The 17213-nt window shown below is 42.8% G+C and overlaps 1 protein-coding gene across 1 annotated transcript in view; it reads left to right on the forward strand.

Moving 5' to 3' along the window:
• Positions 1-290: 290 nt before the first annotated feature.
• Positions 291-17213, forward strand: part of tnksa (tankyrase, TRF1-interacting ankyrin-related ADP-ribose polymerase a) — a 96657-nt gene continuing 79734 nt past the window's right edge. Inside the window, exons 1-4 of the mRNA XM_084339677.1 lie at positions 291-816; positions 1981-2096; positions 4443-4551; positions 12632-12727. Coding sequence (XP_084195803.1) covers positions 306-816; positions 1981-2096; positions 4443-4551; positions 12632-12727 — 832 coding nt within the window. The 5' untranslated portion in view covers positions 291-305. The remainder of the gene's footprint in view (positions 817-1980; positions 2097-4442; positions 4552-12631; positions 12728-17213) is intronic.

Here is a 17213-nt window from a genome sequence, read left to right on the forward strand (position 1 = left end):
CTAGTTATATGTGTGTGAACTGGAGAGAATAAACCACACTTAGGTAAGTGGTAGGTAAAATAAATAAATAAAATAAAATAAATAACAATATTTTATTTTTATTGCCCTGACAGCCCAGTGAAGCTTTTTAAAACACTGTGGACACACGGTCCAGTGACTGTAATCCTGTGTTGTGTGTGTTCATGTGCAGATTGTGTGCACACAGATGGATGTGATCCAGTAAACCCGAGCGGAAGTTTGACTTTCCTGGGCAGGAAACTGTCAGCAGTGTTTTTGTTGCTAGTGGGGACTGTTGTGTTGTGAAAATGGCGACGCCTCGTCGCACCTCTCAGCAGCAGCAGCAGCCAAACTCCCTGCTGTCCTCCCCGCCCCGCGGCTCCTCTCTCCCCGGCACCCCGCCTGGCTCTCCGCCGACACCCACCGAAGATGCCACCCCGCTTCCCCACCGAGGCGCGATGGAGAACGCGGCTGACGGTGAGGTAACCCCAGCCTCTCCCACCACCACCTCCCCAGCTCTGGCCCTCACCGCCAGCAGCAGCAGCGGCAGCAGCAGCACTAGCAGCAGCGCTAGCTCCCCGACCACCACCGAGGGTAGCGGGACCAGCCCCGGCTCTACGCCCGACTCGGGCAGCGGTAACCCGAGCAGCGGCAGCAGCAGCAGCGGCGGCGGCGGTGGAGCTAACGGGGCGTTCAGGGAGCTGTTTGAAGCCTGTCGGAACGGGGATGTGTCGAGGGTGAAGAAGCTGGTGGATGCGGTCAACGTGAATGCTAAAGATATGGCAGGACGGAAATCGACACCCCTGCATTTCGCTGCAGGTAAAATCACGTTTTGAACAAAGTGTGTGCAGACAGCTCTGGCTGGAGAGACTGGGGCGAGCCAGAGGAGCTAACAAACATTAGCTACAAGCTGAACTGTTAGCTGCATGTTTGACCACAGTAGGGAGACTGTAGAAGACAACATGTTCATCAACAATGAAAAACACAATGTTCAGTTAGTTTTTCAAAACATTTAATGTTGAGTATTTACCCTGCTGGACTCACCTAACACCTAATGTTTACTGCTGTCAGTTCCCCCATGTGTCTTTCTCCAGGATGATGAAGTCATTGTAATGATAACAGCACAGTGTGTTTGTGTGTGTGCGTGTGTGTGTGTGTGTGTTGTCATTTGTTCAGACCTGCTGCTTTAGTTGGCACATGAGTTACTTGAGCTGCTCTTACTCTCTAACTTGTATTCACTTCGCATTTGCAGGTGAAAAGATGACTTGCATTTTTGTTTGTTTAAAGGTTGGACATTGTGACACAATACAGCGCTGAGAAATCCCTGTTTATACAAGAACATCATCAGAGTAAAAAAAGTGGTCTTCTGTAAACAAAATATTAAAGTCTATGGTATTACTTAGACATAACAAATGTCATATTTAAACTCACAGCACAAGCTAAACACAGACTCAATAATATCAACAACAGATATCATTTTTTATTCGAATCCTCACTGTACTTGAATCAAGGAAGCCCGCAGATATAAAACAGGCTCATCTTCCCTTCAGCTCCAGACTTGCCTCTTTTTAATTACTTCGCCAGTGCAGGCAAACAAAAAAACAAAAACATGCACAGCTGTTTTGCTTCTTAGGCCTTCCTCCCTAATCCTCTGCAGCCTGAACAAGAACAGATTCTCTCGAGGCTCACGGCAGGCTTGTAGTGAAGCCGTAACAGGCCCCACTTCCCAACAGCTGCTACGAGTGCCTGATGAAACTTAATGAACAAAATGTATGAACAGGAAAAAAAAGCCAGTTCAGAGCAGGGCATCAAACATACGGAAGACGTGAGACAGGACATAAAATGAACAGCTTTAAAGTTACTGAGTCAGAGTCCCTGTGCAAGAGTTTCTTACTGTTGTCCTAATTGTTTTAACATCAATCTCTGTGTCCCCACTTCTCCCTCTTCTCTCTCCACTTTCTACTCTCTCTGTTCTTATCTCAGGTTTCGGGCGGAAAGATGTGGTGGACCACCTGCTTCAGACAGGCGCTAATGTGCACGCCCGGGATGACGGCGGTCTGATCCCGCTTCACAACGCCTGCTCGTTTGGTCACTCCGAGGTGAGACTTCACACGGCAACATTTTGATTGATTTCATCCCATTCTTGCCGTTGTTTTACATCTGTGGTATAGTGTATCGCACAGTGGCTGAATGTGAGTAAGTGGATTTACTCATGTACTGTAATTAAAGGTGCCATATGTAAGAATCAGCCACCTGTTGAATTCATATTCAAAACAGACAGTGGCCAGCATATCACCAGAGTAGCCGCGAAATGCTGTAATTGCAGCTGCCATTAGCTAGTTACCTGAGTTAGATGTGCAGCTAGCGGTCTGGACTAGGAGCTCAGGGACCGGCTGGGGCTAACTTCAGTAGATCTCTGTCAGCTGTTTTTTCACATTCTGTTGATCATTTCAGTATACTACATTAGGGCTGCAACAGTATAACAGTCTCAGAATATATCGCTGTATATATGTTATTACATAGCTATTATCATTATTATTAGTCACAATGAAATGAAATCAGAAGGTTTTCTTAGTTGAACAGATGCGTTATCATAATTTCGTCCTGACAGACATGAAACTCTAACACAACAACATGACAACTCTGTCACTAATACAGTCGTATAAAGTTTATACCATAAATAAGCAAACGTACACTGTATTCTGACTGTCGACTTTGTTACGATGACATACTGCTGCATTTTTTTCTTTGGGCCGTCCCGGTAGCTCAGTAGCGGTAGAGAGCATGCCATGTACGCAGGCTTTTTCCTTGCTGCAGCGGCCCAGGGTTCGAGTCCGACACGCGGCCCTTTGCTGCGTGTCATCCCCCCTTTCTGTCATCCCATTTCCTTAAATCTCTCAGCTGTCCTATCAAAGTAAAGCCACAAAAGGCCACAAAACACCTTTAGAAAAAGTTGACATTTTAGAGATACATGGCTCTCACAGGACAGTTGAGTCTAATGACGTATGATGATCGTACAGAATTTAATGCATTGCTGTAGATTAAACTATCCAATTATATAAAGTAGTTAAAATGAGCTCGACCATAAACATCTTTAGCAGTAAAATGCAACATTAACATTAACACAGCAGTAAAATTAATCCAAAAACATAATGGAAAACACCGACAGGGACCATTTTATTGCTCAATCAATACTTTCACTTTTAATACTTTGAGCACATTTTGCTTATAATACTTAGACTTAATACTAACTTGACTAACGAGAGGCTTTGAATGCGGGACTTTAAAGTAAAGGATCAGACTACTTTTTCCACCACTGTTAACTCAGAATGCATTTTATATCTCATTTGTGTTTGAACTTTCCTACACCATAACTGTAGTGTAGTTATATGAGACACTTCATGGGCAAGGATTCGTGCTGAAGTAACATAAATCAACAGAGAACAGTAGAGGTGAGTGTGAGTACCGATTAGACACAAAGGTGAAAAAAGTGTGCCACTCTTTCAACATCCAGCTTGGAACAAAATGGTCCCAAACAGTTAAAACTCGAGTAGAATTTAAATGATGGCTGGTGATAAAAAAGTTTGGGAGGCAATTTTGTGCAGAAGAATCGGTGTGGCAGTAAAATCCAGACTGGATGTAGGAGTAAATTGCAGCCGGTGTTGTTATGAGAGCAAAAGTTGACTGTCTAAACATGCAAATCAATTCTGTTTGCCTCTAAACTGTGATGTGCACAGTCAACCTTAAAGATCACATTGAGGAAACCGAAACATTCACTCTCACCGCTGCTTCCGTATTCTGGTCATGCCTGAGCATCGTGATGTGTTGGAATATCTGTGACAGATGTGCTCATGCTTTTGTCCTCGCGGCCATTAACCACGGTGATCAATCTAATGTTTACAGTTTCGGATGCTTTAGAGGCTTTTGGAGCTTTCCAGGAGAGCACTTTGCGACCTTGTCAGAAAAGTGCCGTGCTAATGCAACTGCATGATCGCAGTGATGATTAGCATTGTGATGAGAGTAAACACTGTCCAAACTGAAACCAATTACTCAGTCACTACACCGCTGAAGCTGTGAAAGTAGTCGTTAGCTTTGTTTTTATGTTTTTTTTAATTTTTTGGTGGTTTGCACACTTGAACAAAAAGTGTAGTGGGTGGCAGTGTAGGGGGGAGGTGTGGGAGGATCTTTTCACGTAAGATGGAGTGTGAGATTGACAAGCTAATTGACGTGGTATCGATCAGACTATTGTTGTTAGGGCAGGGAATTTAACCACAATACTTTCTGAGCCCACCAAAAAGTGACAATTTTTATTTTGGCTAACCCAAAAGGCGTTACGACATCACAGCTTTATTACGGTTTCCCTGTGAAAACAGAGCGGCACCTGGGATTTAATGTTTTTTTGCCACGTAACGATTAAATCCAGATGTTCTGTGTGTTGTTTTCAGGTTGTGTCCTTGTTGCTGTGTCAGGGGGCCGACCCCAACGCTCGAGACAACTGGAACTACACGCCACTCCACGAAGCTGCCATTAAAGGCAAGATAGACGTCTGTATAGGTAAGCACAATAAACACATGCTCAAGATATTGTAGTGTAAATGACCATGAGTGTGTACAGTATGTATTAACTGATATACAGGATGTCTGATTGCATAGTGAGTCAGTATGTTAATGATACATTACCTGGTTGCACTTGGAGTTTTTTCTTCGTATCTGTTAACAGAGTAAGACTGAATTAGTTATGTGAACAGAACAGACACAGAAAACATTCACACTGGTTGCAACAATGGTTCCCAGAGTTGCATCATTCCTGAGGGTACAAAAAGTCAGTGTTTCTTGAGGCATGGCAATATAATGATATTACAACGTGTTGTGAGGTGAGACTGTGGTAACCCTTTGTAATAACCATCTTTAATAAAAGGTAGTTTAAAGTTAATTAAACGTTAATGCTTATTTCACTGTTAACAAACAATGAAATGTTTAACACTTTTTAATGACCATCCAAATAATGTTTTTTATAGATGGACTACACAGTATTCATTAACCATTTACAAAGTATTGTTAACAATTGTTTAATAAATTGTTTATAAAACATTTCATTGTTTGTTGACAGTGAAATAATTATGATCTAAAGTTTAATTAAAGGTGCACTATGTAGTTTTGGGGAAGACATTTTAATCAGAAAAGATCATCATTGACTGATTTTTTGTTTTAATGCCATAACAAACTGAAATAAACTCTTCATTTTCATCACTGAATAATCAAACTGACCTTAAAGAACAACACAATTTCATACTGTTTTACTTTGTTTATATTTGGCGGACCCTGCCACGTTTCAAGTTTCAAACTGTTTTCTTGGGACCTTATTTTCCTCTTTTGTTTATTCAGTTATGGCAAAAATAAATACTTCTGAGTTTATTTTTACCTAATTTTTTGATATTGTAAATATCAAAATTCTGAGTTTGTGTTACTCCTCCAAGACTACACAGAGCCCCTTTAACTATACATTTACCATTCATTAATGATGGTTATTATTAAGTGTTACAGAGACTGTACTGTATAAATGTTGTCTTTTCCTCGTTTTAAAGGCTACATTACTTAAGTGATTTCTACTTGTTCTAATAATTGCCTTTACCCACTAAGTCATTACATCCACATCCCTACAGTATTGTCGAAATATTGTCATAATGTCATATTTGTTAAAGATTATGATATTTGATTTTGTTGCCCAGTCCTAGCATTTATGAAGTGCATGCTGTTGTGGTGTACCACAACAGTATGTCTAAAATTATTGGAAAAAATACAAAATATGTTGACTCATAACCCCTGTATTATGATGCCTATCTTATTGCCGGATTCTTGCCAATACACAGCCCTAACTCTTCTATGACACATATCGAAGAATCTTTTTATATTTATATTTTTACATATGTTTCATTATTTGCAGTGGTGCTGCGGCAAAGTTTGAGATATTAAATCCTCTGTTGATTTTGAAGTATAGTGTTTGTGCCCTTCTAAAGTCATAACCTGGAGTTCTGTATAATCACGCAGTAATTTTAGAAACTGTAATAAACCACCCACAGACTGTATGCTATTATTTTCCATTAGGCACAAAGCAACAAATAACCTGTAAAGTGCAATTACTGTGTCACTGCTTATTCTTAAGCCCACACAGGGGATCAAAGAGCATCGATTTCTTTCTGTCTTACAATATATGAGCTCCCACCAACGTAGTTCTCATTTAAAAAGTGATACAGCACCACAGGCTCGGTTTAGAAAGGACATCAGTAGCAGCAGCTGATCTTTAAAGGTGGATTGAATAATAGAGAGGCTGTATTGCTATTCCTTAGGGAATAGAAAGTAGGAGAGAAACGCCATAGCAGGAAAAGCATCTGAGCTGTACGTTTGTAGGATAATCTTTATGATCTTAATGGAAAAGCATCGCTCAGTGTGAGAAGTAATAACAAAAGACTGCGAAGATGGTCGGCGTCACCTTGCTGCCAGGATCGGTCTGGATTGCTTAGAGCAACAAGGAGGGAAAAGTTGCTCCAGTCATCCGTATTTCTCCAGAAGCTGCTGCAGAGCGTCTGCGCTCTGAAGGACTGCATAGCAGCAGAGAGCTGTGTGGAGCTCTGATGATCAACATGCACAAACCTCACCCTGTTGTCAGGCCAGAGAGCAGTTATTGATTAATCAATAATTATGAATGGCACTGATATTGAGGTTAAATAATTCAACTTTGCTGTCGGACTTCATTCAACCATGCTTGGTGTTGATTTTTAATCTGTGCAGTGCTTAACATTAACATCAGTCAACAAGAACACTTCATTAGACAAGAAAATTAGACATAACATAAACTTAACTTTAAAATACACCAGAATACAAAACTACAGAACACAAAGAGAGAATTTAATTCAGTATATATGATGTCATGCTATGTTATCAATGACCAGCTCCACTTTTAGGTTCATAAATTCATTAGTTTGTTTTTAGCTTTGTTCCGGCTTTTTTTGACCTCTCAACGGACAAGAATGACTCTTACAGAGAGATTCGAGAAAGAATTTTCTCTCAGGTCTGAACAAAGAGATTAAATATGATACCGAGAGCAAGTACAATGAACACAATTAAACACAATTCAAAGTGAACGTCGAGCTCACCTCATTATCATCCAGGAATTTGGTTGGTTTTCAGCAGGATTTTTGACATTTTTGTAATTTCTCAGGGACTAATGCATGGATCTTGATGAAAAAAATGAGGCCCACTAAGATATCTGGTATCTATGAGTGTGTAAATAGGGTCTATTGGAGCATGGTGGAGAAACGCTCTCTACTAAGTGCTATTCGGGTTTCTTTTCTTTTTTGTGTTGTTGCATGTATGATTTACCGTCATATTGGCATGACATCTTACAAAGTTCAGTTGGCAGATCATCTCAGCTGCCTCTGGGTCGCTGTCCATAATGGCTCTCTGTTATTACAGCTGACAGTGTGACATCACTAGTGTATAATTTTGATCATTCCTGTCTCGTCACCTTGACAGCCACCCATGAAACACTTTGCTGAAGCAAGATGTGTTTCAGTGCCACTTCTGTAATGACATGTCGTTAGCAGCTGTATGAAAGTGTTCTAATTGTTTCTGATACGACTGCTAACACTGCTAAATGTGTCGTGTTTTTGTCTGCTGCACGATGTTAAGCATTGCTGTGCAAAGCTCTTCTTCTTACTTGTTTTTATAAATAAAACTGGCCCTTATGGAGAGATTCAGTGGTGTTGATTGGTGTTGACAGAAATGCACTATTCTTCATGAATATGTGGCGTTCATCAGGTCGAATTGAGCAAGTTTTTGTGGTTTTATATTTGGCGAATCTGACTTGAAACAAGTGTACTGAACAGGGAGCAGGTCAAGCAGGGGGGGCTGTTGTACTGAGGCCACAGTAGGGTATGTCTACCAATTTGATGCATGATGCTGTTTACAGCCAAACATGGCGATGGATGATAATACTGTTGGGTGTCGTCTTATGGGCTACCACTATAAAGTTACTGTAATTCCTACGTAGTTAACCTGTGAAGGCCGTTAGAGGGGTACACATGTACTCATTGAACCGGAGTTACATCAAGTAACTGCTATTTTCAGGAGAGATTTTACTCACCAAAGGAAAAATCTGCCCACATTTGGTGCTTGGCAGGTGTTAATTTTGGACCCTGTCTGTGTGTGGTAGTGTGTGTGAGGCAGGATGTACCCTGGTGTCGGTGTGGGCGGCGGCTTCATCACAATGTTACAACAGAAGAGGGCTCAGTAGTCGATGCCTGTCAGCCATCACCAATCATTCACGGGCCCAACACTAGGCCCTGCTTAGTTTAATTTGTCTCTACAACAATGTTATTGTGACACAGTCAAGTTAACCTGTTGTCATACACTGCTCCCAGTAGATCCCCGTGCTGTTGTTGTCGGAGCACTCCCACCTTTTAAATATTTTCAGGTAACATTACCCATTTTCAAGATGCTTTAAAATTCTGGCTCATTCACTCAAATAACAGAGTTGGCTGCCCCTTTTCACAAAGGATGGTTATTCTCAGCTCCTGGATGTGAGAGTCCTTGACTGCAGGAACAGGCGGACGCTTTTTATGCACAACCAGACAACAGTGAGAAGACTGACAAAATGTAAAGATGACTCAGTATTTCCATTCATATGCTGAATATTTCATTTTGTGTCTGAAAGCTAGCTCTCATAATTTACTGAAACCAATTGATGACAGAAAAGTCTGAGAAGTTGAGATAAGACTTTACATGAAAGTGATGGTGTGCTCTGGGAAATGGTTTGCAATAATGTTGATGAGTCTCAATGCAAAGAAATATAACTGTTTAAAAAGGAAAATACAGTTGAGGTACATTGAGGTCTTAACACATTGTTTTCTTCTATAAATACATGTTCTCTTTCATAGCATTCGTTTTTTGATGCCTCCCTTTGGGATACGCCAATGAATCACTCGTGCTACTCAGAGAACCAGGGTTATTGAAGTAACCTAAAGCTTTGAACCAGGTCTTCACAAATCAAATAATGTAGCACAGGCAGTTTATATTTCCAACATGGAATGACATAATCTTTGCCTTTGAGTGCTGAAAATCACTACTCAGCTAGTCAACAGTTGTGTGCGTTTGCAGCCCATAAAGCTTTTAAACAGTTGCCCGACGAGTCCAGTGCCTGAGCATTTACGGTGAGGTTGAAACACACAGATGGACCTCTGCAGTCACAAAATCATGAGGTTTTTTTTGTCCTAATTGCATTTAAGGTTAAACATTTGTTTCTGAAAGCTGACCTTGTTGCATTTTTATGCATGATTTGTCATCCTAGCTGCACGGTTACAAGCAAAACAAGGCATGTCAACAGAATTCACATGACCTCCAGCAGCTTGTTCACTGGGCAGAGCTTTGGTCACCATGCCAGGTTGGAGATTTGGCAGCGGAGTCAAATCAACTCTGATTCGACTGTAACTTCAGCTCAGCACGACGGGCGCTCGATCCTCTTCTCTGGTGTTCAGACAAGTCGAGTAAGAAGAAATTAATCTCTCATTACCAGACCTGCATCTCTTGAAGCTCAAGGTCTTGGGGGAAAATCTCGTCAACAAAGTTGGGATTAGAAGATCTTGGAAATCCTGAAGGAGCCGTACGATTGGCTCTGGGTTTAAAAAAACGATTGCCTCCGTGAATGAATGTTTGGTACACAGTGTCCTCAGTTCCGCTCTGTGTCGTTTCACTGGTTGTGGCTTTAACATATGATCATATGTGTTTGAATTCCTCTGGATGTCAGCTCGGTTGATGAGGTGGCTGGACGTTATTTGGTTTTTGTAAAGCACTGATTTTGACATGTGCTATAGACTTGTACAATATCTGTCTCCTCCATTTGTATGCATGTTGAGGTTCGAGATGCCTTGCCTACATCTCAAGGGAACTTTCTCAGACACATGTTAAGTCGATTGCATCAGTTAAATTGTGATAAAATATGAATGAAAATTTGAATTATTGATTATTCTCTCCACTCTTCTGGTTAAACATTTACATATAAAATTACAGAAAATCGTGGAAATCGCTCATTAGAATTTCTCAGTGCTTCAGGTGAGGTCTTTAAATCGCTTGTTTTGTACAATTAGCAGTCCAGAACCCAAAGATATTGAATTTTCAATCATGTCAAACAGTGAAAAGGAGCAAATTTGTCACATTTGAGAAGCTAAAAGCAGTGAATGTTTGTCATTTTCCTGGATAAATGACTCAAAAAGGCATCTATTATCAAAATCATTACTAATCAACTACATTTGATACAAACACTCTGTTTGTTTCAGATTTATTTGTTTCTCTTTAGCTCTCCTTTCTCATTTCTTGCGGCTCATTTTTACTGACAGCGACAGCGCAGCGCAGTTCCCTTATCTTTATTATGTAGGCTGGAGGTTTGACTTTTGCCCAGATAAGTGCCTGCAGCTCTTTGCCTAAATGTTCACTTGTGTAAAACTGGCAAAAGGCCGCAAATGTAAATTTAGACCGACTAAAAGCTCCCGTGGAATTGAGACTGCATAACAGCTTTCACCCGTCTGCTGTTTGACTGTTGTTATCTGCTGCTTTTATTCTTCGGCAGCCCTTCTTCCCCTTGTTGGGAGCAGTTTTTCCCATTTGCCATTTTCATATTTGAACACCACACCTCAGATGTATATCTGGATATCTCAATTTTACATTTTTTTCCTAGGTTCCTAGGCTTTTTTCCTAAAGTTTCTTGTGGGACATGGACACTGCAGACAGTTAACAGATAACTGTTGCATTATGACATTGTCCTGAAAACTAATCCTGTCCGAAAAGAGGATTTAGGCTGTTCAGAGAGGGCTTTTGCAGGTATTATAGGAGAGCCGTGCCCATTAGAGACAGAACTGCAAACAAAGCGTTATAAGTAGACAATTGTAGATGAATCAGAGACAGTGGTTCAGACTGGATTTCTCTGTCTGCCTCACTATGTGCTTATCTTTATTCTCTCACCATCGGGTATCAGTATAAGTGTGTTTGCTCACTCTTGTGTGTGTGTGTGGGATTGGTGCAGAGCTAAATCATATTTTTGTTGAGGGGTGAGTGGGTGACTAAAGTCTGCGTCAGTGCCGGGGCAGAGGCACACACATGCACACACATGCACACACATGCACACACATGCACACACACACACACACACACACACACATGCACACGCACACACAAACTCACACGCACACACACACTAAAGTTCTCGCCTCTTCTCCCCTCCTCTCTCGCCGGGGCTGAGCAGGGTGGTTTGAAGTGTACACAAGTCAAAGGGCATGTGCACCCGGGACCGCTCAGCAATCACAATAGAGGGAAGTGAGGTAGAGAGGAAGCCAGTTAGAGTATTGACATTAGCCCCCTCAAAAGAGATTATTTACCAAAAAAGAAGTGAGCGCAGGCAGAGTTTGTTATTCAGCTCAGACCTGTTCTCTAGACGCATGACTCTCCTCTCCTCTCCTCTCCTCTCCTCTCCTCTCCTCCCTTGTCCTGTCCTTTCCTTTCCTTTCCTTTCCTTTCCTTTCCTTTCCTTTCCTCCTCTCTTGAAATCCTCATCTCCTTTCCTTTGCCCTCTCCTCCCTTCTCTCCTCTTCTCTTTTATTCTTTCCTTCCTTTCCTTTCCTTTCCCTTCCCATCCTTTGTTTCTACTCTTCTTTCCTTTCCTTTCTTATTCTCCTCTCATCTCCCCCTGTTTTTACTACTCCCTGCTCTCTCTCTGTCTCTCTCTCTCCCTCTCCCCCACTCTGTCACACAAACACTCTTGTTTTGTTTTTGCTCTGCCTCCCCTCTTTTCGTCCTCTACCTCTCCCATCCTCTCTGACTCTCAGCCCCCACCCCATCCTCTCCCCCCTCCCCTCCCCTCCCCTCCCCTCCTCTCCCCTCTCTCCTCTCATCTCGCTCTCCGCTGCATCGCTCAGTCAGTCGGAGAGGCGAGAGTCTCTCCACTCGCACTGCCTGGCCGCCTCGTCGCTGCTGCTGCTGCTGCCGCTGCCGCCGCCGCTGACTCGTTTAGCTGTAGCCTCTCGTCTCTCCTCCCTCACTCATTTTTTTTTTTTTTACTATTTTCTCAGCTTAACTGTAGCCTCCCCCAGCTCCACCGTGGAAGTGTGATGTGTTTTGTAGCCAGTCACGTAGACGCTTTGTAAGGTCCGCTGTTTCTCCGGCGGTGCTGCTGTAGCGTAGCTCTCGCTGCTCTTGTTGTGGCATGTCTGTTTACATCAGCAGCATGGCTCGCAGGGCAGGGGCAGCCAGGGGCAGCCGAGGGAGCAGCGCTAGCAACAGAGGAGGAGCAGCCAGAGGAGGAGGAGAGAAATGTGAAGGAGGACGTGCAGAGGGGCTGCCAGGAGAGCCAGGAGATACGACCAGAGGAGAAGGGATAGCAGAGGAGCAAGGGGCAGAGAGTGGAGGAGGTCCAGGAAGATCAGTTTATGTAGCAGGATGTGGTTCAGCAGCAGGAGGAGGAGGAGGAGGAGGAGGAGGAGGAGGAGCAGTGGGGGGAGGAGGAGGACTAGGAGGAGGTGTGTGCCGGGGAGTTTGCATGTCAGTCCAGGAGCTCAGCTACTGTCTGTGTCTGCCCTGTTGTTGTACAGTGTTACTGCAGCATGGAGCTGACCCCAACATCCGCAACACCGACGGCAAGTCCGCCCTGGATCTGGCTGAACCCTCCGCCAAGGCCGTGCTCACAGGTCAGTTTCCTGCCCGTCTGTGTATTGTCTGTCACACACGCACACACACAAGTGTGTACACCTCTGTACTCTGCCTGTCTCACTCTCTGTCACAGATTGCTTGTTTATATCACAACTTTTAACGAGCATTCATCTCCTCATTTTGTCCAGCGCTCCAGGCAGTATCGCCTATTTTTCCTCGTGTCAATCTGTCACCCCTCTTATTTTGCAAGGCCGTGGCACTCATGCGCTCACACTTTACTTGTTATTCAGTGTACGTGTCCGAGGCTGTACACGCTACACCGCATTTTCTTTATTTCGCTCTCTGTCTCTATCCGGGGGTCAGAAGTGTGTCGGTGTCTACCCTCCATCCTGATCTTATTTCTTTCTTCTTTGACTCCTCTTCTGGCTGAGGCTGCACTCATTAATCAGCTACTCAATAACCTCGCTCTCTCGTGCTGGATTTTGGTTGGGTTGCCATTGTTTTCCTTCCTTCTTTCTTTCCTTCCTTCCATTCCTGCTTCCTTCCTGTCATGTCATGAAAAATAGAGGAATGACCAAAGACACACCTTGCACCCCATCGCTTACACGCTACCGTGGCCTCATTGAGGGTCAGGGAAAACCTTCGCTTCATCATCATCATTGTCCCACTTGGGTTTAGATAAAAATATTCAAAGTTTTCCATCCAAAGAACTGAAAAAAGAGGCTTTTACGCCCTTAAAAGCATCGATAAACTCATCGGAGAGCTTTAGTGGCCGACATGGGACACGAGAACTTTGCAGTGCAACTCAGACTAATTACTGGTTCTTTCATTGTTACAAGCCCTTAAAGGCAGCAGGACTCATTACACTTGCTCTGTGTTAGAGGAACCACTGGGACGCAGTTAAAGCTTTTAAACGAGGAGCTAATTAAAAATATATGTCTTTTAAATAAATTATTTTTAGTATTTCTTTTTCAATTTCCCCTCAGTTGGACAGCTGCAAATACAGACGTGAGAAAGTTTTTGGCAGGTTTTCAGGCCTGTTTTTTGGTTTGCTCCTTGTGAATCTTTCTCGCCTACAATGTGGCATGTGGACGTGTTGCTGTTGTGAGTGACGGCTGATGAGTTGTGAGTGCTCTTCTCACTTTTTCTTCAGCTGGGAAAGGTTGAAGACATGGTTTTTGTTTGCAGTAGTGGATGAGTAAAGAGAATTTAAAATGAAAAATCTCTTCCATGGCTCGCTGTCTCTCTCCGTGGTTATTGACGTAGGCTCTACATCAGTTTTCGCAGCACCACTTCTGTGTTTGCACCATCAGCTTCTCCTCGTTAGGCTCTGTGGTAAATGAGATAAACCTCGAGATACCACAGCGAGGAGCTGTGCGGCGTCAGAACACGAGGGGAGGATTTCACCGCAGCCACACTGTGAAAAATTATTGTCCTCGCCAGCTTGAATTGAAACGAGGTAGTTCGGTGCCAGAATTATTGAATGTTGGTGCATATGTCGCAGTTAGCCCCTTCACCATATCTCAATATCTCAGTAAGTTTAACAATGGAGCTGTCACGGAACTGCGATTTATGAGCAGTAGAAGTGGAAGATCTAGCAGAGCAGTAATTCAACCGATCTTCTATATGATAGAAAGTGTTTACCAAACATTGCACACACTGTATGTGTGAGTGTACTGTATATACTATATAATGACTCAAGGCGACTCATAGTGCAAACAACAAACTGACAGACTCAAACACAGTGGTGCTTACAAATTGGAGTGCACTCAGCGCAGCTTTGTTGTGTTTACTGACACTCCGCACTAGCAGAGGTCATGACGGAGCATCAAAGATGTCTCCAAACTGAGGATTTAAACACGGAGTCTATCTCACTTTATCAAGTGCCGAAACAAAGATGTGAGCAGAATCTAAAGCAGAATGAGCAGAATAAATCAAAAGAGAAACAAATAACAATTACAGCAACATCGCCGTCCCAGCGTTGTTTTATTTCAGATTAGGCTTCAAACTATGAGGCGCACAGGGAGAGACATGAGACAAAGGTGCCACATGAGGTGAAAGGGGCAGGTGCACGGCGGTGCCCTGATAACAACAAGGATTTATTTATTGTATTTTTACCGGCTGATCTGGCGTGCTTCCCAACAGTCAGCGCTCGCAGCAGCAGTGGGTTTGACACACAACTCGTGGAGGTACTCAAGGTGCTGCTTCTTCTTGGAGTCAAATCTGATACGCATATTTTTAGATTCAGTGTGACCTATGCTTTAGAGGGATATTATCTGTGATGTCAGAATGTATATGTATGGAGAAATCTGCATAAATCTGCTTAGAAATCATAGAAAAAAGATGTTCCGTGTAGCCTCAGAACTTGCCTTAGAAAAATCACATTTTAAAAAGGTCTTCAGTCTCACATGACACCAGTAATGGTTGTCTTCACACCCATTTATACATTGCAAACAGGAACTGCTAATCGCTAATTCGGCATGCTTAAAGGATGCCAATCTGCAAAATTGTAAACATATACAGACTAAAAACCTGCAGCAGAGTTGTCTCCGTTTTGTCTAAGGCTGGCCCCACGGCGCCAGGACTAGTGTGACTACCTGTTTGAATACTGATACTGGGTTCAGTGTGCAGCAGCTGCCTTCACACATATTCATTCATGAGACTGGCTCACCGTGAGGCAAAAGTCGACTTCACCGGTGACCTACTGAACCCTGATGTATTTTTAAAATGGAAATAGATTTTAAGCAGATGTATGATTCCCCATTTGCTCACTCTAGGAATCTTCACACCCTATGATGGAGGAAAAGAGAGATTTGGTATTAAAACATGTTTTCATTTGCATAAAATAGGGGCTTCTTGAACACATTTTAACTTGTCATAATAGGGAAGTCACAGGGGTAATTAATAAAACTAATTCATTAAGCCATGCCAAAGAGGCAGCATGTAAAAGACCAGGTTGCTGGCACTGTATCACCTCACTGCATTGCAGCCTGAATTGAGGTTATAAATTACACCTGTGCCGTCCTGAGACATGTCAAAATGTCTTCTGTGGAAAAAAAGCCTATCAGGAGGTCGCCAAGTGATATTTACAGATGGAGTATAGTCCTTACAACTCACAAAATTATGACAGAATACTCATAGCTTCGCTCAAGTATACAAGCCTCCAAAAGGAGCAGATGGGTGCGTTGTGAAATTTTAATGAAAAAGACAACAACGAGACATTTACAAAGACGGCTAAATGTTATCATCCGTTTGCAACATCTGCTGTTTCCAGCGATGCATTCAGGTGAAAATCAGCAGCTTACAGAGCCACCAGTTGATCCGTAACACCAGCTCTCTCTGTTCTGCGGTTCAGATCAGACAAATTCACCGCATCTGGTTAGAAAGGTGAATTATGCTTCTAATGGCCATCACTAATTACCCAAACTAGCGTCCTGTTACGTTGTTTGTTCGCCCACACCACCACAGAGTGATTCCACTGTTGTAATTACTGTCAGCAGTGATGCATTTAACACAATGCCCTTAAAGATGGTTTTATTATTGCTCTGGCCTTTAAATTTTCTTTCCAGGAAAAATCCCTCAAGAGTGTAAATGTGAACATATATGATTGTGTCTGTGCTTTGTGTATATTTGTAGCCTCCGCATAGGCGTCTACAGTGCCACCCTGCCGGCGCCTTTCTCCTCCCTGTCCTATATGTTCTGTGACTACACTATGAGTTTCTGCTCAATTCCTCATCTCTGCCGCAGGCCAGCACAGCTTTCAGCTTCAGTCTGTGGTGATGGAAGTTTATATTGACCCATAAATTAGCTCTACTGCCCTGCCACATCCAACCGACTGCTCTCAGAAATGATAGACTCTAGGCCTGTTCCCTGTAAGCTGGAGATGCAAAACTGGAAAACAGAGCAAATTAGTTTCTTTTTTTTCCCAAAGCAACTTCAAACAACCCTCACGCGGCATTTTAATTATGTCTTTTTTCCATACAGTTTGTTTTCCTGATCAGGGTGAACGTGTCAGAACAGAGCAGGGCGGTGTTGATTCACACTCCTCAGATTTTCCTTCTTACTCGCTCAAACAGGGAATTCTGCAGTTCAGAACGAGACATCACTGTTCACACCACAGCAGGGGCCAGACTCGCACGCACAACTGTTTTTCCCACGTAGAGGATTTGATGACAAAGGCCTCGTCTGTCTGCATCAACATTTTTCGCAAGAGTACAAGGAGCTAGTAAAGACAAGCTCCTCCAAACGTATTGTAATACCTGTTGTAATCTACTGTTGCAAAATAAATGAGCAATTAAGTCGGATAGAAAATGTAAAATCATCAAAGCCGACAAAAAGAAAACCTTGAGGTTAAACTCTCCTCGTTACTCTATTGTGCTTCTGTATTGTAAAAGCTCAGAGAGTTTCAAGTTAATTATATTGTTCCTTATCAGGTTACAAAGGAGGGCATGCACAGATTTGCTATGAGATTACCTTATCGCTAAATGGTCACTGGCTCCTCGAGCTAAATTCGGACGTCCCGCG

This window comes from Pagrus pagrus, assembly GCF_965226575.1.
Source record: "Pagrus pagrus genome assembly, chromosome: 19".
Classification (NCBI taxonomy): Eukaryota; Metazoa; Chordata; class Actinopteri; order Spariformes; family Sparidae; genus Pagrus; species Pagrus pagrus.